Source organism: Dufourea novaeangliae, unplaced genomic scaffold, assembly GCF_001272555.1.
Source record: "Dufourea novaeangliae isolate 0120121106 unplaced genomic scaffold, ASM127255v1 scaffold14, whole genome shotgun sequence".
Lineage (NCBI taxonomy): Eukaryota > Metazoa > Arthropoda > Insecta > Hymenoptera > Halictidae > Dufourea > Dufourea novaeangliae.
Window position 1 is genome coordinate 1,017,126 of NW_015373890.1, and position 26,187 is coordinate 1,043,312.

At 40.5% G+C, this 26,187-nt stretch overlaps 1 protein-coding gene across 1 annotated transcript; it reads left to right on the top strand.

Moving 5' to 3' along the window:
• The first annotated feature begins 5,230 nt into the window (after positions 1-5,230).
• On the top strand, positions 5,231-8,217 carry LOC107185861 (DNA damage-regulated autophagy modulator protein 1). Its single transcript, XM_015573636.1, has 6 exons — positions 5,231-5,301; positions 6,131-6,252; positions 6,603-6,829; positions 7,402-7,540; positions 7,606-7,763; positions 8,146-8,217. Exons 1-6 carry the CDS (start codon positions 5,231-5,233, stop codon positions 8,215-8,217), a joined length of 789 nt encoding a protein of 262 aa, XP_015429122.1.
• Positions 8,218-26,187: the final 17,970 nt, after the last annotated feature.

Sequence of the window (26,187 nt, forward strand, 5' to 3'; positions counted from 1 at the left end):
ATAATAATATTAGGTAACTGAACTGTTTCAATATGAAACAAGGAATTGAAAAAAAAATCAATATTACTTCATTTGCTTACTTCAATAACATAATTTACTTGTTTTTCTGTATAATATTCATTCACTGGAGCTGTTCATTCACTAGGCAGGTCACCCTAAATTGAAAGGTTTAGTCGTTTTGTAGACGTCGAAGGGAAATGGATAGGATCGTCTGAGAGGCTGATATTTTTTTTCTTTTCTTTATTATCGTATCGCCTTTAACGATTCGTCTCGTTTGTTCCTGTTTTGATTTTTAAGGTATGTAGTACCGTTTAGGAGTCGTATTAGCGATAGTTTATTTGCGAACAGTGGGACGCGCTAATCTTGGACAGCGTTTGAACGCCCGAATCCAGTATCGGTTCGCTTAATTCGCGATGCAATTAAGGACAATAACGTCGGCTTTCGACGAGAGGGGAACCACGGATAAACGTTCCGTCCACAGCGAGATTAACCTCGACTCGCGTCGGCGTGTTTGTTTGAAAAGCTTCGTGTCGGTTCACTGCCACGCGTAGACGAAAGAGTTGAACGATCCTCATTACGTACATCGACATCCATTCGCGGGAATTTTTCACTTCCTATACAAATCTGAATGAAAACTTTGAATTTCAAAAACGTCTTTAGAAGAATAGAAAGAAGATAAGTTGTACGATGTGTCAGAAATAATCCTTTGTCAAAAGGTTGTCTTAGAAGAAAATTAAAAAGTTATGTTTCATTCAGATTCAATTCTATGTCTGGGAAAAGGAGGTTCCTAAACAATTAAATTCATACTTAAAATGTAAATGAAGTTTCAGGAAAGAAGCATCTTGTTTTTCTTTCAGGTTCAATTCTGTATCCCCGAGAAGAGAGTTCCTGAACGATTAATTTCATAATTAAAATGTAAACGAAGTTTCAGAAGAAAGTTATCGTATTTTTCTTTCAGGTTCAATTCTATGTCAGAATTTGTTACATTATTCACGAGAAGAAGGTTGGTAAACAATTAATTTAATACTTAAAATGTGAACACAAGTTCCAGAAGAAAGTTATCTTATTTTTCTCGCGAGTCCAATTAGTAAATGGTAAAGTCGTAAAAATTATGAACGATGACTGTGCATTCGTTTGTTCACTTTTTTATCATCAGATGCGATTACGACGAAGAATTTTTCGAAGTGATATCAATAAACGATCAGGATCGTTTGACTCCTGTCGGTGTAAAAAGTTCAGACCTATGTAGAGTGTTCTTCAGAAGATCGTCTCAAGGTAAAGGTCGATGCTTGCACGTAGGCGAAGCTAGCTGATGGTATTGAAACTAGTCCAATCGAAACTCGTACGCAACGATAAGTGGTATAGTATAACGATTACGAATATTCTAGCCAGATGCAAGAATTTATCTTTGTACCGTCGTTCGGGACATTTTCGCCAGATCCTCCGCGAGGGGCCGTTTCTCTTCCGGTGATCGATCGTGTCGCGAATGGTACGAAAAAAAAGCCCCCCAGAGATAACGACAACTATTTATTTATCGAACTATTTATATTAGATTGTCACATACGCATGTCATGTACACAGTCACACCTGCTTATACACGTGATAACGATCGTATATACATGCGTGTGTTAATATGATGTATATTATTAATTAGTATTGTCATTACGGTGCTCTGGAATTTAGTCGAGCGAGAAGAATTTTGCAATTGATTCGATTCGAGCGGAAATTTAAAACGAAGAATTTAGTATGCGGAAAATTGAATAGGTTTTTACGATCAGATGAATCGAATCGAAGAGAATCGAAAATATTTAGAAGAGAACGGAGCTCGAAGTGCAGTTTAAAAAATGAACGCAACTCCAACGGTATGATTAATTGATTAGGCACGCTTGACGAATGAAAATCGAATATATTGTAAGCTATGTTTATTATCGTTATCGAAGCGATAACACGTGACTACTAGTCGATCGCGTTGCGTAAACGATACACAACGGTCCAGAATCAAAATTCAGCAGCTCAAGTGAAAAATCTCACATCAACTTATTATTAACCATAGAAGATTTATTTTCCTTGCATTATTGTTCTTCTTAGACACTTTCGTATCATCGATCTCAGTGAAAAATAGACAAAAAAATTCTCTAAAAATTCAGACTTTCATAGAAGTGTTCAGAAAATTGTTACTAAATGATGACGTCATCGACACTAGAGGATCCTTAAAATTAATAAAAAGTTTCTAATTTATCTACTTCTATTAATATAAAAATTATATGTTCAAAATTCTTGATTGCTTCGGGTTGATTGTGAGCTGAGAAATTTCGATTCTGGACCACTGTGTGCGGTATAAGGAACAATAATTCACGAATTACCGTTTATTACATGGAACACAGTAAAACGAACGACACTGAACTGCCTATATTGTAATATTGTAACGTTGTTAATACAAAAAAATGTGATTTTGCCAACTACCTCATTCTACCTTCCCCCGACTTTTATTCACGGTAACGAGTTCACCGGCGAACACCTATAATTTAACAATTACACACACACACACACCCGCGAACAATGAGAATGAAAGTGCGATTTTCATGTCTTTTATAGCGGCAAGAGAAACGAATAAACAGATTGTTCGTCGATCATTTAAACGTGTGACGTGCAGTTTATACGAAATTCTTCAAATCCAATTATGTCTCCCTTCGTTAACCTACTTTATGGCTTTGCATTCCTCAGCAATTATCTCGTTCTAACCGGGATACATACCGCCGACAGGCGTACTTTTACCAGCAACGATTTTAATGTAGCATTAATTTCGGTTTACGACCTTTCCAGAGGCGTACAATTTCCGCGTTAGGTACTCGAAGAAATGTTTCTTTCGATCGTGAAAAAAACAATTGTGTCAGTTAACAAATATCTCGCGTCGAAAGCGTGCGATCCAGGTAACGCAGGTGAACGACAATTCTGATATAACAAACATACAATTGTAATTTCTTAGTTGTATGGACAGTTCATGTATTTTCTGATTAATTATTACACGAATTAATATTCCCATCGTGCCTGATAACAGTAAAAAATATGAAGGATGAACATTAAATAATTGTTTATGGTAGATTAGAATTACTTACATCAGACAGTTCTTTTTTCGAAATTATTTACCGACTATACTGACTCATATTTATTACTGGCGTGGGGTAGTAATTAATCAGAAAACACATAGTCAGTCGTCATCAGCACTGTTGAAATTATATTTAGAAAATACTGTGGGTAGATATACTTTTATCGTTCTTTTAAACCGAGAAACATTTTCACGCATAATCAAAATCTAATCAATTAATTCGAGCACCAGCTGCACACAGCAAATATTGGATTACGATATCAAGGGTCGTAATGTCAATAATACGACTTTAATTACGAATTCCCGGCTAGCCAGGCAGTCGAACGTTTATTAGACACGGTGGCATGCGAGAATTATCGAACGGGGCCGTCTGTGCACCGGCACTACTTCACCGATAAATTCTGAATCGCTTTAGTCACGAGCGAACCGTAACACCGATGTAAACCTTGTCCATCAATAACTCGGTAATTTACATACCAACAGCTCATATATCATCAACCCTGCACAACTAGTGATACCGACCATCGAAATTCGACAAGAAATCCTTAAATATCAATAACAATCGAAAAAGAATAGATAAACTCTGCGTCAGACATAATATTAAAACAATTCTTACCTCTCCAAGATAAACTATTTATCCAAGTACAGAGGTAATTAATGTACACTATATCCCTATCTGGACCCCAGAGCCAGAGTATATTAAATCCACTTTAAAAAAAAATAACATTTTATATGTTTCCTGTATCAAATATTTCAATCTTTCCGATGATAAAAATTGTTTCGTTCTAAATCGTCTAGTTTTTAATATAGGTGAATGACAGTGTAAAAATGATATTCAGTTATTTTTAAAACAGTGTTAAGTCCATCACATACGGGAATTAATGCAGAGTTCACCATTTCTACATACAGATACTTGTCTGAAATTCCTTCAATAATTCCAAGATAGCGATTGCTCCTCACACAATTCTTATCGAACGGTTCTAAAGTTACCAGGTTTACATACTTTTTTATGATCTCCTCTAAAGTTCGAAAATATATTCTGGTTTTGGGGTCCAGGTATGGACATTGACAATGAATTATAATGGATATTTCCAAAATGTTAGACTTTAAGAAGATGTAATAAACAAAAAAATCGATTTTTCGACCCCTCGAAATGATACACAAGTACGCCCTTAAAAACGATGGAGCGCAATCGTACGCGTTAATCAGCGATTGGCAGGTTGCGTTAGGGCAACAGATATGCTGGCAGTGCTAACGGACAGTTGCCTCAAGACTTCCCATGGCGAAGTGCCCCCCTGGCGTAGCCCCGGATACCTTGTTTCGCAAAAACGACATCGACGACCCGATCGGAACCACGAGGTAAGGTGTCAGGTTTCTTTGAAATAGCTAAAAGCGACGATCACTTACGATTCGCAGAACACCAGGTAAATCGACCTTTCACTGCTTCACAGAACCGTCTTCCAATATGTACATTCCAGGGGGGAGTAATCAATCAGAGAACGATCGCCATGTTAAATTAATCTCTGATTTCATTCGTGGAACACTGAGCGAGGAACTTGGGGTCGCAGTATTCTGTTACAGTGGAACGTTTATCGGATATTCCAATAAGTAATTCGCTGTTTTTTCAAAGGAGGCAATACTATACTGTTACCACCTTTAACCTACTGACGATCACTGCCAAACGTTGTTTCTTCGATTACTGTTACGGAGAATTCACTCCAAAAAAATAAATACAGTAAAACCTCGATTTTCAGAATTCAAAGATCTCCAGTTTCATTATCCGTACTTCTATGCACGGTAGAAACACGTTTCAAATGAATCTTTGTTAACACTATATACACGAGTGAATATTGTATAATAAACACTGATTTTTTATTTTAACCAGTTGATGTAACCAAGGTCTTACTGTAGATTGAACAAAACAGTAAATATTGGATGAACTTCTACGTCCTCGAGTCCCTAAATTTTTCTTTCACCATTTTCGTGCAGAATGGACTTAATAATCGATCGAATATTAATAAAAACGTCACGTTGCAAAATCATGCTGTACAAAAACCTCATTTCATATGCACCAGCTTAGTATTTCGATAAAGGGAACATTTATTTCAGCACTCCAAGTCGAGGATGCCGTACGGAAAGCTCCACGTTCTTCCGCTGAGCTTGTTCATCCTAATCCCAGTGACGTTTCTGATTACGTAAGTCTGTCCAGGCGAAGACGAACCTGATACGAACGCTTTGAATTGAATTGTTTTGATTCTCGTAAATATTTATGTTCACTTCCATGAACAACACAGAGGTACCTAGCAGCCATGATTGAACGAAGATTATCGATCGAAAAAATGGCCACCGTTTCACGATGAAAATGAAACCGTGATCGTAACATCGTGAACCGACGTTTATCGATCAGTTTACAATCGATCAAAATCGTGGTATCAGAAACAACGACAACGGAGCACTTTGTTTCCGATATCACGATGTAAATCATGATTAACTCGATTCATTATGTTCCGGCATGAAGGTATCATCGCGGAACATTGTTTTGTGAATAAATCCTATTTCAATTATAGAGGTGTCATTGAACAGTTCGCGACAAGAAAACTATACATATACAGTTCGAAATGTTCATCTGGTTGATGCATAAAAGACTTTTTTACCATGAAATTGATAAATTAGTGAATTTCTTAGATTCAACGGTAGATACAATAAGGCTTAATAATTTTCAGAAATAAATTCCGCTTAGGGAAATGTCGCCGAATTTGGACCATCGCCTAATCCAAACCACTACTGTAACTTACCATGTGTAAGCAATTTGTGTGTAAACAAACTTGGCAACGTTCCCCTATTTTTACAGAAGAAAAATGTTTTAAGGTTTCACAAAACTTCGTATGAAGCAATTTTATTTTCACAGCTTTAAATTATTTTTCTATAAAAAGTTACTTTCCTGGTTGTACAATTTTTCACGAATCAACCTGTATAACGTTCTACCTGCAATTCACTTCAATTTACAAATTAATCAAATTTCAGATACACCATATCCGTCCAGTGGGACCACGTGGTACCTGGATTCCCTTACATATCGGAAACGGGGACCTTATCGCCTGAATCGTGTATATTCGCCCAGTTTCTCAATATAGCCACACTTCTCCGTAAATTTTCCAATAAATATTCATTATAACGTACCGTTAAGCGTACCAATTCGTAATTCACGATTCCTTCAATAAAATGCTAATATAAATCGAATCTCGTATACCTTCCTACCGCTGTACCTTGATGAAAATACCGTGGAACAGATTAATGAACAATAACGAATATTATTAACACTAGAACTACCGACGATAAACGCATATTTGCTTCGATCGGTGGATAAACGTGAAAAACTTTTGATAATTTAGAAATTTAGAAATTTACTAATGATAGTGAATTATTGATTGATACACTTGATGTTTCTCGATTCAATTGAACCACGAAGAATTGAAATATGTATTGTACGTTTCAGTTGCATGTTGCGTGTACATCAGACACCGAGAAGTTTCGCAGTGGCAATTGGAACGGGGCAGCGAACTGGTGAACAAGAGGCTCGTTGTTGTGACGGCCTGGTGCGGGGCTTTAGCATGCTTCGGCCTAGACATTCTGGCTAATTTTCAAGAGGCTCGCGTATTCGCCGCCCACATGATCGGAGCTATGACCTGCTTCACAGCTGGAACTGTTTACTTTTGCCTTCAGGTAAAACGGTATACCCGGACGGGACACATAATAAATATGCAAGTAGTGACTGTGCCAGATGGATGAATAAATATTTAAATTGGTACTTTAGTGAAAACGTGAATGAATATACAAATGAGGCACCTAAATGGGTATATTATTACGTAACACCGTGGTTACATAAATGGATGATTAAATAAGCGTATAAACAAATACCTTAATCGTAGATTAAAATAGTATTCATTAGGTCATCCCATAAATAATCTGATTTTTTCGGTATGTAGATATATGCTAATGAGAATAAACATCTTTTTGTCAGTAATTAATGACTAATATATTTTCAACTTCTACGCGAATTCTTCAATAATCACTGATGAATTTTGTTCAACACTAACCCTTCAAATGTCTATACGTAGTTATACAAGGTCTTCCGACACGAGAGTACTCATGAAAACCTGCCTGAAATTTCCTGAACCTCTTTAACACTGATTTAACTCTAACAATCTCATCATACACCTGCAATGTGCACCTGATACATGAACACACATCGACATAAAACTATTATTATGTAATCAACATTCGATATATTTCAGACGTATCTAAGTCATAAAATGGTACCAGCGGTGAACGGTCGAATCGTGGTCTACGTGCGAGCTGGTCTATCGGCGCTGACATTGATTTTGACGGTTGCCACCATCGTCGCCGGCTACATCTCCATGTTGGAGTTTCAAGGTAACGATTCACCCGTGCCCCGAACGCGGAAACGTCTCAAGAGACATCGATTCCGTACCTTGCAGGTAACGATTACAAGAAATGGTTGCCAACAGATGGTGGCTGGGGTTGGCACGTGGCCAGCGCTATATCCGAATGGGTTCTGGCGATCGTCTATTGCGCTTTCCTCCTAACATTTGTACCAGAGTTTCGGTTAATTAATTTCGAGGATCCTGTAGTCACGGTACTTCTTTCTCTAAATTTATTTTTAGTCATTTATTGTCTGAAATACATTATTAGAGTAATAAAATGTTCCGATAAAAGAATCTTCAGTTAACTAAGCACTTCGATAATGGGTGTTTCGACAATCGAGGTGTTACTGTATATGAATCTATAAGGTATAATTGCCATCTTAATTTATCGAGGAATTTTCGTTAAAATTACAAAATTTAAATTTGCTTTTCACTAGCAGTGGGATATAGATTAATTTTAGAACGTTCTACTAAATATTAACATTAATGAAAGATTGATATCTACGTATTCAATTAATATCCTCGCTACTTGAGAATTTATTTACATCTCGGTAATACAAAATTAATTACGCATGATCGTACAAATGTTTTCAGCTAATGTATCTAGACAAGGATCCAGACATCAAGATGTTGCACAAATTGGAGCCACAAACACCAGAATGTTAAAACTCCGACAATAGGTACACTCACGAGTTATGTTTTCCTCGATCTATTACTTTATAAATGATTTTAACATAATAAGTGTACGATCTAATTAATATCATCGGTCCCTTTAATTCACCCTCATCTGTTTATCAATTTACATTTCATTTTCGTCTACCCAAAGACACGAAATATACTGTCAAGCATTTAGAAAGAAAGCTTTCCATTGAATCATATAAGATATAATTTTTATTTATGCTGCAAGAAATTTTTCTGAAAATTCATACGTTTACAAAGGCAGTAAGTTACAGAAAATTTTGAAGTAGATACAAAATTTTTTATTTTCTTCTCTGCCATACAGTTGCATATTATATGAACGCATAAAATTCGCAGTCCATCGATTATCGTTTATCGCTCCAAACGGACTCCAATCTCGAACAACGCCTTCATTGCCAACAGATGCCCGCGTTCTTCCCTTCTTGCGGTCGATAAAGAACGTCCTTGATAAAACGTGATCGGCTCGCAGCGCGATAGTCGCCCGTTTCCGCAAAAATACGTCGTGTGAAACAGCCTTCAGGCCCGTAATCAAAACGATACTGTCACCTGACAACAACCGGAACTTGCTTCATACTGGGTTGGCCAAAAAGGAATATCAGATTTCTGCAGGTGAAGAAGCTTTTCTAATTTCAATACAAAATACTTTGACCAATAAACTATGCATATATTCTGAAAGCTGATATTTCAACACGCCGTTTAAAAAAGGAATCAAGGAATCGTAAGATTGGGTTACATTTTCATGAACTGACGTTATTGTGAAAGTGAATGACGAGAAAGTGTACTTTCGGGCAATTATATTTTAAAATTATAAAAATATAAGAAAAAAATCTTGTTCAGCATTTTTGGGGGTTTTTGAGTTTTCACAACTAGGATTCTGAACCAAAAAATCGCAAAAAATTCTCAAATACGTTGCCCCGGTGAGCACTACTTACCAAAATTTTTAAAGAATTTTTGCATACCATTCAATAAAGAAAATAGTGGGAAAACCGACAATTCGAATTTTCCCTGTTAGAACCCCTTTGGTGGAGATAGAGGGTTGAACCTTGCAACAGGTTATTTTTTTTTGTTAAGCTGTCGAATGATGTATCATAGATCCAAACCGGTCTAGGGTCACTTTTGACCCCTTATCCTGCTATACCCTTTCACCCAATCGTAATAATTTCTTCTTTTAAACGACGCGTGGAAGTGTCAAGCTTCCCAAATCCGTACATATTTCATTACATATGAGCAGGACTCTGCACAGAAAAACAAAGCAGCAAGTACTACAAAAATCCAACATTACCTTTTTCGCCAACCCATTACATTCATACTCAATACACTTCGTGCCTGTGCCACGATTTATCATCTCTCGATCAAGCAATCAAAAGTCCTTCAACGAATCGAAGGATCGCCTCGAACTCCTGCCGCCCGCGAGTCAAACGATAATACGTCGATCGAGGATCCTGACGTTGCCTATGGGCGGTCCGTCACTCGAATGGCTTCTAACCAAATTCAAAAGTCACGGGTACCCCCAGCCGTGCTGAAGCACCGTGTGAACCGTGCATAAAAATGATCCGAATCGTTTTTATCGCGAAACGAAGCCTGTTGTGCGGTCACGTTCGGGAAACGTGTTCAAGAAGCCGTGTTCCCCCGATTTCCGCGAAGTATTCCCCGCCGGACGAGTTCACCGCGGTGGGAAGTTAAGCGAAACGACTGATCCATAAAAGCTGCACACGCGAGACCACGACTTCTTTCAACGGTTGTAAACGAGGTAAGTACGTGCTGATAATTATCCGATCGTGTCGGTGTCGATAATCACCACCACGCGCATACATACGTATCAGTTCGCAGGAAATAGTATCCGGATAACGTTTCTTGGAGAACGTCGGTGCAGTAACAACCATCCGTCGTCAGTCGCGTGGCGCAGCTGCCGAGAGCGCCGTACCTCGACTGCCGCGGCATCGATCGCCCACACAGTCAGCCATAACCTCTGCAACTTCTACTGGGCAGTTCGCCCTAGCAACCGAAGCCATAAAATCACGGGAAAATACTCGTGAACGATACCCTAAACAGTATCATCCGACATTAAACACCATTTGCCGAAAATCGTCGTCGAAAGTGTGCAGTGAATTGAAGGTGATAGGGGTCCTCCAGGAAGACCCACAACTGTGTGCAACCCCTTACGAAAGGGTCTTCGGTTTCAGTGAAACGTGGCAGACAGAAGGTACACGTTGATCTGACAACCAGACTACGAAGTGCAAAAAGGTATCCCAGAAAGTGTTCCTGTTTGTATCAGTTCACACAGTTTCACTGTTTTCGTTCGGTCTGTTTGTCTACGTACAGCTGTCAGCTAAGTGTCCAGACGAGGGAAGGGAACGTCCCTTTTTTGTTCGTAGCCAACGCCCGCGTGGAAATACTCGCATGCGTCACACGCAGTACGTCGTGCACGCGATCCGAGACGGGTGTCTTCGTTTACTCGTTGTTCTGGAACACGGTGTTCCAGGAATTGGTTTATGGCATCGATGAGGCGAGTGAAGATTTTTAAAGACTTTTTCCTGCACATTTGGTCGCTAAATGTGCACGGTACGAAATTGTTTTATAATACCAGCAGTTTTAGTCACCTTCGCGGTAAATGTGTTACCGCTCCATGTAATAAACCAGGGCTTTCCGAAGGTTAACGGGACGCTGTTGTTGTTCGTCCCTCGGCTCGCAGGGAGCCTCGCGTACGGTACCTGGAAGAAAGTCCCCAACGTTGCGAAACTGTCGTCCACCCTGGCGGGCATTTACACTTCCACCCCCACGAAGAAATGCGCTGAGGGTGCACTGTGAGAGTGGGGGGCAAGGCGCTTCACCGAGGAGGCCTTTGGTCTTATGAATTTTTACGAGATTCAATCAGTACTCCAAGGGAGAAACATCGATCTCGTTTGAACAGTCAGTGTGACCGATAGAAGCAAGCTGGTGCTTGTGTGTGTACAAGTCAGTCTTGGTTTCTTGAGCAGGGACAGCCCCTGAATACTCACGCGTCCAAAGTTGTTTATATTTAAATACCGTCCACTAGTTTTTTGTTGAAACAAGTTTTCTCATTTACTGTCCGAGTTTGTGTAACCATTTGGTACATCCTACATTCGGTGCATCTTCAACATTCGGAATCATTGCGGGCGCGAACAGTCGTCGTTGAGGATTTATACCCAGCGACCGTGTTTGGACGGTTGGCGCGACTCACCTGGGACGCGTGTGATTATTTCTGGCGCTCCTCTAGCGGCTCCGATCGCGCACGTGTGAAAATACTTAGTGGAGATTTCATAGATTCTTCTTACGGGGACACTGGACGAACTACCGTTGATGGTTTCGTAAGTTAGTGGTATACAAATTATTTCGTGAGAAATTTACAAGGGGAACATCCTTTAGGCGAGGACCTACATAGGTGAGGTTCGATGAGTTCTTTGAGGACCCATCGATTGCGTGGAAGCTGAAGTTAATTAGATTATGTTGATTCAGTTATGGACTGTTCCAAATTCCGGGTGAATTATTGATATTGAAATTTTTTTGATTGTCTAGAAGTGGATGTTGAATTCAGTTCCAGTGAATCTATGGAATGTCATGCGTGCACGTGGAAAGACAATCCGTGGTTTCAGTGTTCCTGTTTTATTCGAGTGTGTGGAAGACAATGAAAAGAGAAACGTAGTTTAACACAGAGAATTTAGTCGGTCAGTCGGTGGGAATATTTCTCTGAGAGTGGTTTAATCTCTTATGTGGACAAATCAGACTAAACTAGGACAGTGATAACCTGGAAACCTTCGTAATCTCAAATTTCTCCAAAATCGCTAAAAACTCAGTCATTATTGACATTACAATATTTTCCAAGTCGAAGTACACATTTTAAACACTCTATTTGGTTGTCCAATAAGTTCGTGCGGATTTCATTTTTTCAAGTAGACGACGGTATTTGGATCCAGATAGATCGTTACTCATCTGTCTTCAGGTGTGTTTTGATACGGATTTCTTCCAAGCACATTAAACGCATAAAATCCTAATATAAACAGCATGTTTCGATTACTTTTCCTAAACTGTAGTAATATCTGAAATTTCTAAAATTCTAGGTCCAAATGTATCCAAACACCGTCGTCTAAAAATTCAAAAATTTCGCACCTCCTCAGCTTGCTTGGAAAAAAAACCGCCATTTTGTGCACAGCAAACTTTTTCGCATAATTTTACCCGTTTATAACATACCTGGAGTATATTGTTAGCCGATCAAAATAGAACGAGCACGTTTCTCGCTGGCTCGCCACGTGACCGTTTCTGTTTTCCGATCAAAGGTGTCTCTCGCGGAGGACCTTGATGGCAGTCGAGTCGCAGCGCGGTCGTCGGTGGATCCGTTGCCTCGGCTGATTCCCCCCGGGGAAAACCAGGCGAAAGAAAATAAAAGGTTTTTGCCGGACGCGCGTGGAAGGGACTCGAGCATGAGTGGTCGTGGCGGATGGTGGACGCGTGCCTCGTCGCGTGTGTCTTCTCGATAGCAGCGTCGGGCCCGGACGTCGACGTCTGACGTCACTGGTTCCGGCGGGAAAGCCAGCGACAGCCAGTTGACCGCGCACCGGCATCATGGACAAGCAAGACTATCTGGTCAATCTCCATTACCTGCCGATATTCGTGTTTATCGCGTTGCCGAGCGTCTTTATTTTGACGTAAGTAAATTGTCTTTAACCATGCTGTTCTCCTCTAGTGAAAATTATGCTTCAAAATTATTTGAATATTGATATTTCTGCAATTCCTTATCTTGTATGTTTCAAAATGTTCATTTAGTTAATATTGATCATTCACTGGTGAAATCTGTATTTTTTATTTAATCGAGTTATATTTTTCGAATTTGTTAAATTGAACTTATACATTGTACAAAGGTGTAGATATTACGTAATCTAATTTTCATATGCGAAATATTTATTAATATTATTATCATTTAAAATTCGACTGTAATTTGTGTTGATGCTATTTAGTCAAATTTTTATTATCAAAAGTATTCTCGAAAAATGTATTCTGTCAGTAAGAATACTGTAATGTGTCCGATCAGTTGACTTTGATCGTGGACCTCTCTTCAGAAAAGTGAGAAAGAATTGCGATGTTAGGTGGACACACTTTAATAATATAGAGGGATATAACTAACGAATGTGAGTCTAACAACAGTAAATAAGTTTTGGAAACAAAAAAAGGGAAATTGGGTCAGTTGAAGCGAAGCGAAGAGGCAAATGTGGAAGAAAAAGGAAGACTACCTTTCGCGATGAGGTCGTTTTAATTGGAAATGGTAAAATAAACCCTGGGGGAACCAAATTTGTTCTGCAACAAGGTTTACCTAAGGCTGGCGTCATGATTCATGAGTTTGGTATGTCTCTCGGAGTGAAAACTGTGTTCACGTTAATTCGCACAATACTGTATTTATGAAGTAGTGCTTTATTAGACTTTCGTTAAATTTCGATTGTATCTAGTTTGGTACTTTCAGATTTCCAAAATACGCATACAATCTAGCTCCTCGATAACGTGTTTCGCTTCGACATCTGTGCTGAAATTGAGATTTGTTCGAGCACAGTTGATCGGTTCATTTGCATGTTATTTAGTAGCTCAATGATTTTCGTTGCCTCTTCTTTCGGTCGTGTACTCGGCCTCGACGTGGCATTGTATGCAGCGTGCAATTTAAATTTCGCTTATTGAAAATTTGGCTTGCAAATTGTACGCCCCGAAGCTGCATAATGAATGTGAAAGCTGCTTCGCGTTGTTAAAATGCAAGCTCCGAGTATCGCGGAAACAATTTTCGTGTGGATGTTTTTCTTTCTTTTAAAATCGACACGTGTCCGCATTTTCGTTTGACATATAAATACTTCGCAGCAGTAAGATGGAAGGAAAAACATCAGTGATTTATCTAGACAAATTTCTTTCAAATAGCATAGAATGTAATAATGTCGAACGCTGCTTTTTCATCGTATAAGCAGATAAAAGATTCTCTTAGCATCTGCTGCATCATAATCGCGATCTGTTTGAGTCACTAAATATACATGCTTCAATATGTAAATCCAATTCGTGCGCATAAAGAACATACTGTAGAACTGCATTTAATATTATTGTTACATATGTAAAGCCAGTTCTTATCACATATGTAAAAACAAACTAGACGCTAATCAAAATGCATTATTCAGTGACAAAATTTACGCCTGGAACGATTAGACTTCTACGGAGTAAACTTTCGTATTGAACTTAAATAATGAATAAAAGTGCTTATATAGTGAATAAAAATACAAAGGTCGAAAGTGTTCTATCCTCGAATTTACCTGTATACGTAGGTAAAAACTGTAACCTGTTATTTTTTTACTTTTTTATTTTCAATATTTTTTTTCTTTCTATACTACTGAGTATTTGTGACTTCGACGAATGACTGATTGTTTCTATTTTCTAGTTACGTGATAGCGGTTCTCTTGGGCCACGTGGAGGCCGGGTTCCCTTATATCTCAGATGCGGCCACGTATGCACCGGAGAGTTGCATATTTGCCCAGTTTATCAACATGATAGCGATGCTCAGTAAGTTCACCACCACCACCGCGACGAATACATTTGAATTTTGGATGTTCTCTGGCCGGGAAAATCGATTGACACTTAGCACGTGGTTTAGTGACCTCGATTCATCCCGCGCGCAGGATACACAAGAGTTTCGGTTAACTAAAAATAGCATTCGATTACGAGATCGTTCTCGAGAAAAAAACAATTTGACTGAATCACGTAAAACTTTCAAAAAAGTATACGATCCGAATAACATTGAACCTCTGTCGGATACAAAACAATCTAAAATCAGTATCATAATATACGTTGATTGTATGCAAATGAATTTGTAGTAAAAGAAAAAATGAAATTCGTAAGCAAACTGTAAATATTTATTAGAATTTCGAATCACAGGGTATATGTTTGTTTACACGGTTTCGATGTTTCAGTGTCGTTCGTGGTTTATATAAGGTACTCCCAGGTGAAAGAGTGCTCGAGTACCTTCAGCTTGCAAGCCTCTTTACCGAAATGGAACCATTGGGCCTTAATTTTCGGCCTAACGTCCACCTTCGGCCTGTCCGTGGTAGCAAACTTCCAAGAGACTTCCGTGATCGTCGTGCATTTCATTGGCGCACTTCTTTGTTTCGGTTGCGGCACTGCGTATTTTTGGACGCAGGTGAGCGGAATAATTTCTACACAATACGTTACACAAAATGTACAAAAAATGTCATCGACGGCCGATTTACACTTCGTGACAAAGACTCAGAATTCAAATTTAATAGGAAAAGGCTATTGGTTGAAAAGAACAGTATTTTCATAAGTAGATCATTCGTAACGAAATCTGATTCGTTGCTCCAATCCAGAATTGGACACAATTTTATTCGAATAATGCACAATTACAAGCAGCAGTATCTAAGATTATCATCGTGACCCTTAACACGTTCCGTGCCGAGCCGTTTTTACTTGACTTTTTATTCAGGTCACTTGCTGTTTTGACTAAAGACTCATATATTATTACACAATATTAGCTCTTTCATTAATAAATAATTTGCTTGTATATAGTAGTTATCATATTACCACGGGGCACTGCAATCAGTTTGAACTTTTTCGTTAAAAACAAAAACATACCGCGTTGGAATTTATTCCGTGATAAACGAAAGAAAACAAAATATTTAGCCACAGATAAATCATAATACTTTATAAATGTATATCTCCCCGGTGTCATTTTGGGTCCTCTGGAGAGAGAAAGCAATGGAAAGCCTTAACTTGGACCCTTCGTAGACTTATCCATCCACTGGACCCTAATTAAACAATTTGCTGGATACGCGTACAATTGGATAGGACTTGCCTAACACGTCTGTTCATTGCAGTCCATTTCTACTTATTGCCACTATGAATACATAAGCGTTGGATGAATTTTGAAAATTTATTCTCTTGGAAACGAAGCATCGGTAATGAAAAATATTATTCTATATTTTCGAGTTATTTTTCCATGTAGAATCGTATCCTTTCGGGTCGTACCACAGTTTCGAAAACATCCTGTACAGATAATGAATTGCCCGCGTCTGCTCTGATCTTGTATAATTTTCTAAAAAGTTGATCGATCTACTATATTGTCTTACTGGATAAAGTCAACTCTGTCTATCGATTGTTATTAACGTGTTTCACTTTCAGGCCGTGTGCTCGTTCTACCTGCATCCGCTCGGTTGTTCGCTGAGACTCGCCCATCTTCGAACCGCATTGTCCATCTTCTGCACCGTCTGCTTCTTCATCACCCTAATCACCGGCGTACTGTCGCACCTGGCCTATAAGGGTTGGTTCGTTGCCTTTCCCCCACCAACGGTGATCATTATCGTCCGTGTATTAACGAGTAAACGTACATTTTTTTAGGAACAAATCCCCGAAAATGGTACAAGGAGGACGGTGGATGGGAACTTCACGTGGCTAGCACAGCCACCGAATGGTTCTGCGCCGCGGCGTTTTGCGTTTACCTTCTGACGTTCACGGATGAATTCAGAGACATCAAGATCAGTCATCCAAGGGTAAATTTATGTTTCGACAATTATTATTTACGGAGATATTTTAAGGAGAATTCTAAAAACTAATCGTCTCAAAGAAGAATTTCATCTAGGGAATTATATCACTACCTACCACCTAGTGGAGAATTTTAGAAAGTCTAGGCGTTAGAGTATCTTCAATTGACAGTAAACAGCACCTTATTTCGGAAATAGAAACAAATAGTAACATTCAGTTGGTTAATAAAAGTGTTACAAAGTTAGTCATTGTCTAAGACGAATGGTTATAATTAAGGGTTAAGGCTTATCTATACACTAGCCTACTTAATCCCATCAACAAAACCGTTAATCATTTCTATAAAGACCTCAAATAAAACATTCCCGTTAGGTCGTTTGCAACCCACACCGCACGAGACTGAACAACGAGGCGTTGAACGAGAGCCAGGACTCCGCGATGGTTCCGGATGAAAGCTCGCCAACGATCACCTGATCGCTCATAGGCAGAGGCGCCGGTGGTTACGTCAACTTCCTCTCACATTCGCCAGTGAACACTCCGTGTCCTGGCTACAGGTACCGTGAATCCCGAGAGGCTCTGCTAGACGAAGGAGCGCCCCTCGTGGGGACCACGCCTCCAGCTACCTGCGACATCGAGAGGAGAACCGACGTCCTCTGCCCGGTGCAAGTGCACGTACAAGACCCAGCGATACACGAAAGAAGGCGACAGGCTTCGAAACGGGAGGACACTAAAAACGCAAAGAAATGGGGCGAGGATTATCCAAGGAAGTGGATCGACCTTGACGAGAACGTGTTGAACGGCTATATACTGATAGATGACACGTGTCTGGAGACTACCGTAGCTCCCGATGACTCGCAAGAAATCCCGTTTCTCGAGGGAGCCACGGAAGGTGATGACGATGACGACGACGACGACGCGGATAGTCACGGTAAAAGTGAGGCCTCCATCTACAGCAGGCTAAGACAAGGACTCGCCAGGAAGCCAGGAGAGGACTTCGACTTCTGCACCACCTATCCGCTGGCCAACAGCCACGGTAGCGGTCGGGAGTGGAGCAGTCATCCCAAATACAGCGAATTGTACTCTCAGCTTGCTTTCAAGAACTTCCCACAGGCCACTCGCGACGACGCGACGAATTACTCGGTGGCTAACAGCCACGGTGATCGGAGTGTCTCGTCGGAGACCAGGGAGGGAAGCTGCGCAGGAAACATCGGCGATCGGATGAACTGGGACAGTAGACAGAACACGAATCACGAAATAGGTAATAGTCAAAATAGTTACGGAGTGTATCTCGATAGCCAGAGAAACTGAAGTCGGAGAGCATTGGTATCGTGGATAACGATAACACGTTGAGCACCAGTCGTCTGGAGACGAAGTCAGAAACACCTGACGCTGAGCCGGCCAGTGACATCGAACAGTGTTTGGTTCAGATCGAGGAGAGTCTGTTGAACATCGAACAGAATTTACTACACGTCCAGGATTTGGACATTCCGGAATTGCGAAGCCTTTTGTACAAAAGTCCGAGTATCGAGAAGAGTCTCTTCGAGGTTCAAGATATTCTCTACGCCGATGGTATTGTTCCTGTGATAAAGAAGAAGAAGTCCTTGTCCCTTGAATCCGAAGAGGACAATGAAGACGACGAGGAGGACGAGGAAGAGGAAGAACAGGTTTGGGTAGACCGTAATTTAACCATAAAAGACAACGACGATAAGGATGGTAATCCCGGAGCTGGTTTCTTTGATCCCTCCAATGAAGAATCCTCTGACACAACCAATCCTGGGGAGACCAGTCAATCGGGATCAGTCAACGATCGCATGAACGGGTCTACGATCTTACCAGAAGAGGAGAGCTCCGGTTACATCGTGAAAACGATGAACTTCATCCCGAACAGTCTCAACAAAACATTGCCCAGAAGAATCGTTCTTGACGGGGCTAAAGAGAATATCCGTCTGTGTTCGTCAGAACCTGAAGAACCAACGAGCATAGACTACAATCTAAACACCACGTGCGCGGAGAAGAAGCTGTTTTGTCGGGATAAGTGTCACAGTAGAACGAACTCCTTGGACGAGAACTCAACGTTCCTGAACCTAGACTCCGCGGACAAACGCCAGACCGGGAAGAGCTCTTTGCAGAATTTGCTTTTCGAGTCGACCAACGGGAATTCCATGGATCTCTCCGTGAAGGCCAGGTCGGAAGAGATATTACAAAACCCCAGGGAAAAGTTTCTGCGAAATCTGAATCGACGAGGGATAAACGACAAACGTTGGACCATCATGGAGGCGAAGACTGAGGACTTCCGGAAGAAGATCGAGTCTATTGCCGCCCACAGACGTTTCGCTGTACCGAGCACGAACGATCCAAAGAGGACGAGGGTCTCCAGGGAATCGATGGAGAGAAGCACGAGTTCACGGGAGAAATCGCCCAGCAGACCGAAACGTGGCGCGATTCCCGGTGATAAGGGCCAGAACAAAGACAAGGAGTCCTCTGGTAGCAAAAGTTTCGAGAAAAGAAAGAGGAAGAAGATGTCGAGTAGAAGTCAAAGTTCCTCCGAGAACGCTCTTGTGCCTAGCAAACTAATCTCCCTGTCGCTGTCCCTTCTTCTCGCGGCGTTGTTGCAGGCCGTCAGGTGTCTGACAGACCTGGTCGAGGACGCTTTCAAATCTGTCAGCTACGACAGAAACGGTCTATTGCAATGAGTAACAGTGAGAACAGTGTAAAGTCCATGACTGGACACCGCGTACGAATGGTAACATTAGATGACACTTGCATATATTTTTCGTCGCCACCCTGTTTCTCGAACGCTTCCTCATACGCTTCCGTCCAAGACCAGGTTCAGGTGACCACACTTCGTTCTCCTGCGAGCTGACGAATGATTTTTGTCGGTGTTTAGGGACGTAGACAGTTTCGAAATGTGATCAGTGTCAAGGCGTCGTGTATCGAGTTGCTGCACGTGACAGGACGGTTTTTGTAGACAGTCACGTTACGATTACGCATTCATGAATGAAAATATGATCGATAGGAGTCAATGATTGCGTATTGGGTTCAAGAGTGCTGTACCGTTATCGAGACAGTGTGCAGTTTCAGAATAAAATTGTTTCGAGGTTGCTTGACGAAGGTAATAGAGGGCAAAGTTTACGTCTGTAACAGTGACTATAGATCAGACTTTTATTTTGTTTTATATATCTTCTATACAGGGACCATTAATGTTTACATGCGTTTGTAGTCAATTTACCTTGTTTTAAAAATTTACAGACGAATGGTTTACCAAAAAATGTACCTATGTGTCTGAAAAGTGTCTTAAAAAGTATCGATTCACATGTTTCGTTCCTAAAAAGGAAGGATTAGGGCCTGATTTTTAAATTCTCGGAACTCGAAACCGAAACTTTATAAGATTTCGAAACTCTTGAAACTTGAAACGCAGATTTTGTTTTCTAAGAAGAATATTTTGTTTTAATGACTGGTTTCGACAAAAGTTTTGCATAAATCTTTTTTGACTATAGTTAAATGAAACAAACAAAAACATAACAATATATTCACTTATCCTTTTTTTAACACTAAGACAGCAGTTCCTCACTTTTACTACCACTAAATAAAACTATAATAAACTCTAAATAAGCTATCACGAATCACATGCTCTTAACCAACACTTCTTACGATCACGATCGATCGTGAATCTGCTTATATATTTTATCCTTAACAAAAACCGATCAGCAAGCATTCACGAAGCATCTCGCACCGAATATTCGGGATTTATTCGTCGATTTCATATTTTTCCTCACCTGAATTTCAAGAGTTTCGAATCGCGAAAAAAGTGTAAAGTTTCGAATTCTCGAAAATCGAAACTTTCTTGGCCTTCGAAGTTTCGACGTTTCCGGAAACCCATCTCTAGTATCTAACAAAGATAACTTGTTCATAGAAAAAGTCGTTGACCAAAAATAGACAGTACTTAAAAATGACTTGAAAAAGATTTCGACTTTCCTGGTGATTTTGCAGGCGACTATATCGAAGCTGCTGCAACCGATTTCGATAAATAACATATATTATACTCAAAATTCCACTAGATATCCCGCAATTTCACGTGCAGCAATCCAATACAATAAAATCCGATTCTGTTTGTAGACCTTAGCGATAGCGTCAAATCATCAGCGAAAGATCCGTAATTGTCGAGCTACGCAATCTATCGTCGAGGCAAGTGTTGTCGGTAATACAGAATATAATCTACCGATTTTCCAATCGAACATCGAACATTCACTTTCCACCATAAACGTTCAGGGTACAATTTTTCTTCACCACGGTCCGAATCCGTCTTCAGAATCACCATACAAAGAGGCCCAGAACTGGTCTTGGAACACCACGTACGAAAGAAAGTCCCTAATATCGGAACTCCCGTGTTCGAACCTATAATTTGCAACCATAAACGTCCAGAGGCTACAGCTGATGTCTGTGATAAACGCTATAGTGCTTACGATTCCACGATTACGTTTTTACAGAGGACGTTTGCGTTTTTCGTTCGTTGCACGGCGTGTGGCGGACTCTGTCGACCTGAATTCGAGCGTGGATAAGCGAACGGGGTCGGAATGGTTTGCGGGACAGACGGCATGGCATTATCAGGATGCAATCAAAACTTTCGACGAGCTTCCATGGAAAGTGTTTACCGATTGCTAGACGAGTATAAGCGAGGAACGATAGTGCACGATAATAGACAACGAAGAATGTCGCGAGATAAGGTCTTATCGATGGTGCAAAGTACGGGCTAAGGAATGGGTACGGTGTCTCGTATCTACGTGCGTACGTTCAAAAGTGCCTAAGCTCGTCGCGTATCGCAGGTACGCGAGGGGTGCAGTACATAATTATTATCTAGTTAACGTTAAAACGATCGAAAGAAGAAAAAACAAACCAGATGAAATTAAGTAATTAACAATTAAACGCTATCATATGTCTACCTACGTAAGCCTCTTTTTTCAAGGTGTAACAGAAACTCCAATTTACTAGGAGGAACGAAGAAAACTTAGAAAATAAAAAGGAAAACGAGTCGAGCTGGTGTGAACGCTTGAAACGTTCGGAAATACTTGTGTGTGTATGTGAATCACTTCAACCCCTTCATCCCACGCGCTCGTGACTAATAGCACAAAGGTCCAAAGCTTCCAGACTCGGGTGAAACCGCGCGAATTAATTCCCCTTGGCCGGAGCAGATTATCAAGCTCTAATAAGAAACTTCCCGGACGAAACTGGCGAATTCATTTTGATGAAGTTTTGTCCCCCACCCCCGTCTACGCGTTAAGCTCGAAACCGTAAAACCTCGGGAAATGTAATCAAGCCCCCGTGGAAAATTAAAAATCCCCTGGGCGGTTATTAAGGATCCCATTTGTCTATTTATTTGTACCGGAATGAGAAGATTATCCAACGTTAATGGGTCTTCGTGAAAAAGAGACTCGCGAGAAATGAAGTTCCTCGTTTAGGAATCTCTTTTTCGGGGGACAAGTTTACTTGGCAGAGATTTAATGTTACTCTCGGAATGTGTCGAAACACGTAAAATATTTTCGGTGAAATGTTGACATCTAGCTAATATAAAATTTGAATACGTTTTTTCACTTATTAAAGAGTTTTCTTCGGAATACTTGAGGGCATGAAAAAAAAATTATGCAGGGTTTTATCGTAATAACGAAACTTCGTGATTATAATTTAAATACTAAATATTTACCCATAAAAATACAGTTAATCCTCCATAATACGAACGCCATCTGTAATTGGGTCGCTCACCCTATCATCTGTATTAACATTACTTTACATCTCGGTAACCGGGTTGATTTATCGAAAGGAAATTTTCGCAGATTTCGAACCGTCCATAAACTCCGCGGTATCAGCTGTCCCCAGCCTTCAAACCCCCGCGTCCCGTTCTTTTTTCTCTCTCTCTCTCTCTCTCTCTCTCTCTCTCTCTCTCTCTCTCTCTCTCTTCACCCAGAGATCCTCTCACCCGGCTCGCCACGAGATCATCCGAAAAGCTCGCGATACCACCCGGTTCCCATCCTCCTTCGTGGCCGAGAACGGTAGGAGAGAGAAGAGAGGCCGAAGTATCGATCGATGCTTTAGCGCTTGCCACGTTTGACAACGGAGGTCGGGGCTTGTGCGGTGTCTATATAGAATCACCTCTAACTTCCAAACCTATCCAGAACGGTGAGCGCGGTTATCTATCCGCTAAATCAAAATCGACCCTGACCCCCTACATCATCCCACGGGTCTACCACCCAATGGCCGAGACCCGTTATCCACGAGATCGGTAATTTTAGCCGGTCGACTGACAGCCCACCCGTTCAGGATGATGGGATCCCGCGATGCTTAACACATTACCAAACTGCTATTTAATTCATTCGGTAAATTACCAGCCAAGTAACTATTAGGTGTACAAGTGAATTACTGGCCTTCTTTCCATTGTCTTGAAAATATTACGCATTATTTTCTACACAATTACAGTCATTTCTCTCGGCAGTTGGCGAATTCCCTCTTGAAAAAATGATGGCGGTTTCGAGTGAATAATTAATTGTGAGATCCACGATTTAATTTGTACACCGAGTAATTATTAAACAGGTCAATTACAGTAGCAAATTACATGAAAAATAGCAAGAACTCTAATAGAATAACGTGAACATTAAATATTTCCTATACTGATAACCATATACGGTTGAAACATATTAACTTCAGAATTCCTAGCTCTGTTACTGTGCTAAACCTCATTAAAAAGTCAGCGTTACACCTGGGGACCTTTCGTTATCAGTGACGAAGAGCCTTCGAACACCCATCGAGGATTTACTATATCTTCTTTAGCCCTGATCTGACAGTAAATTAGGCTTCTTATCTACAAGCACTGAAATCTACAAGTCTATTAATAGACTACCGGTCAGTAAAGATGTTAACTGAGCTGAAACCAAGGATACTCTTAAATATATCGCTGCATATCGATCATCCAGCTTCCTTTCGACGGGTTGATTTAATGGATGTGCCCGGGGCCACTTAATCAATCCCCCCGTTTCCTCCCCAGTGACACCAAAAGAACCTCGATGTGTCCACCTGTTACCCGATCACGTTCGATTTGTCCGGGGATGGCGCGCTCCATATTCATGCAAGCTCGACGGCGCCACTAGAATTTTCAATTAAGACCACGATCCACGGGCCGGAACACACTCGGAATACATTAAAATCGAGCCGTGATGGCGACCACGAGCGTTCCAGAAGAGCCTTCCTCTCCTCGAAACAGTTTACGAAGCTCTCGATAGCGGGCCGTCAAGCGGTTCATCTCGCGCCTCGCGATATTGGTTGTGGTATATGGTATATGGACCTCTGGTCCATCCATAACACGACGCGATATTGCCATCTGGACGGATATTTATTGCGTGCCGGTGTATCAGGACAGATAATATTCTTAGGGATGCTCGCCTTTCCCCACGGAATATCAATCGTTTAAGAGAGAGAGAGAGAGAGAGGGGGTTCAATTTTAACGAGAGAGGCCGGCAGTGACATAAAAACCGCATTTATGGCGGGCTAGCCGCGCGCGACAGACGTTCCCATTGGTTAACGATGAAATACACACGCACACCAACCCCCGGATGGAAATAATATCGACGGTCCGTCATCGTGAACTAACAAGGGAACTTCGGTGTTTCGAAAATTCCGATTTCTTTTCAACCCTCCAGATTTGTAGGGAACCTCAATAAAAACATGGGGCAATTTTTCATTTCTGTTCATACTCGATTCTTCGGGGTGAAAACGCCCCTTGAATGGTAATGTATCTTTTCCTATTTTCCGGTATATCTTTAAAACTACAGCAAGTATCAAATAACTGCTTGAATAAAAACTTAATGGTTTCTTTTGGTCTATAAAACGATGCAATAGAATTGGTAAACATTTGTTTTTTAAATAAATAAATATATAAACAAATTAATTTTGAATAATTTAATTACAGAATTTTATAAAGCATACGAAGCTGTTAAATTTGTTTTGCAACGGTTTTTTGATATCTACTATAGTTTTCAAGGTATACGAGAAAATAGGGAACACGTTAACAGTCAAGGGATGGTTTCACGCTGAAGAACCGAATATCAGCAGAAACGAGAAATTGCCCGATGCTTCTATGGTAGTATCCTACGGAAATTTGAAAAAAATCGAAATTTTCGCTGTACCGAAGTTCCCTTGTAAACCATCGCCACGGAACCGTCGATGGGCTTTTTTCCGTCGCCAATCGAGTGGCTCGAGCGGTCTAAGGTACGCCGAGAGTGCTCTTGAGCGGCCAGACCGCTTGAACGGGATTCGAGTTACGTACTTGTGGATTACAGGGTGTGTAGCTCCGGTGAGAATGGAGGCGAAGATGAATACGGAAATTCGTTTCGCTCCGTTGCTGATTAATACAACTTGGCTGCCGGGTCTGCACCATTACTCTCTGTTTCCACTTCCGCGAATAATCGTTAACGTGGAAATTGACTGTGGATTTATCTGCGGATACTTTCATAGGTCAATTTACATATCCAGAGGGTTCGTGTTCGGTATTGGAGTGACTCGTCCAGAACTGAATACCTGGGTAAAACCGATCCCTCTTATTGTTTTTAAAATGGATTTCAATTTGCCCACGTTCTTCAAGCCATGTATCGCCCCCATTTGCATCAGTTCATGGACAAACGTCGATCGTAATACACGTGTGTGCTTACTTTGGTTATGGTGTTTTCTGTGTTGTTCAGCACTCTAAATTAATTTTCGTTCGTTTAAAACTTCACAACTACTGACAGTGTTAGGTATACTTCACGGTATAAATTATGTGATTTGTCGTATATTATGGTGTAATCAAATTGTAATAGTGTGGATAATGATCTGAAAATTGTTTAAGTTCTGTTGTATTCAGGCTGTTGAACAAAATCTTATACACTGCGTGGCATAACTATAAAACCACCTTAAAGTTTTCAATCCTTATTTATTGTGGTTAAAATAAAAATAAACTCCTTTTTTTCCAGGAAATATAATCCATTCTTTTCTGGAGAAACATTATTTCTGAATACGATTTCAGACATGGCAAACTTGGTTAGTTTTTATTTTAACTACAATATATAAAAATTGAAAATTTTGTGGTAGTTTTATAGTTATGCCGCGCAGTGTATACGAGGTACATTTAAATATGCTACCTTTTTACATTATTCTCTTTTCTGGAAAATTAAAATATCAGCTATTATTTAGTGAATAGATTCTTGTAATGGACCATAAAATCAGGTTCCTTCTTAATATATTTCTTAGCGTCAACGTATTTCCAGTTGTGTCGAGGGCAGATGGCCTGGCGCTATTTTGCCTTCGAAGCATTTATAATAGGGACTTAGGTTGTGTGCAATCCTGGAAAGGAAAGCCTGAGACTGAACAACCCCGATGTCATGC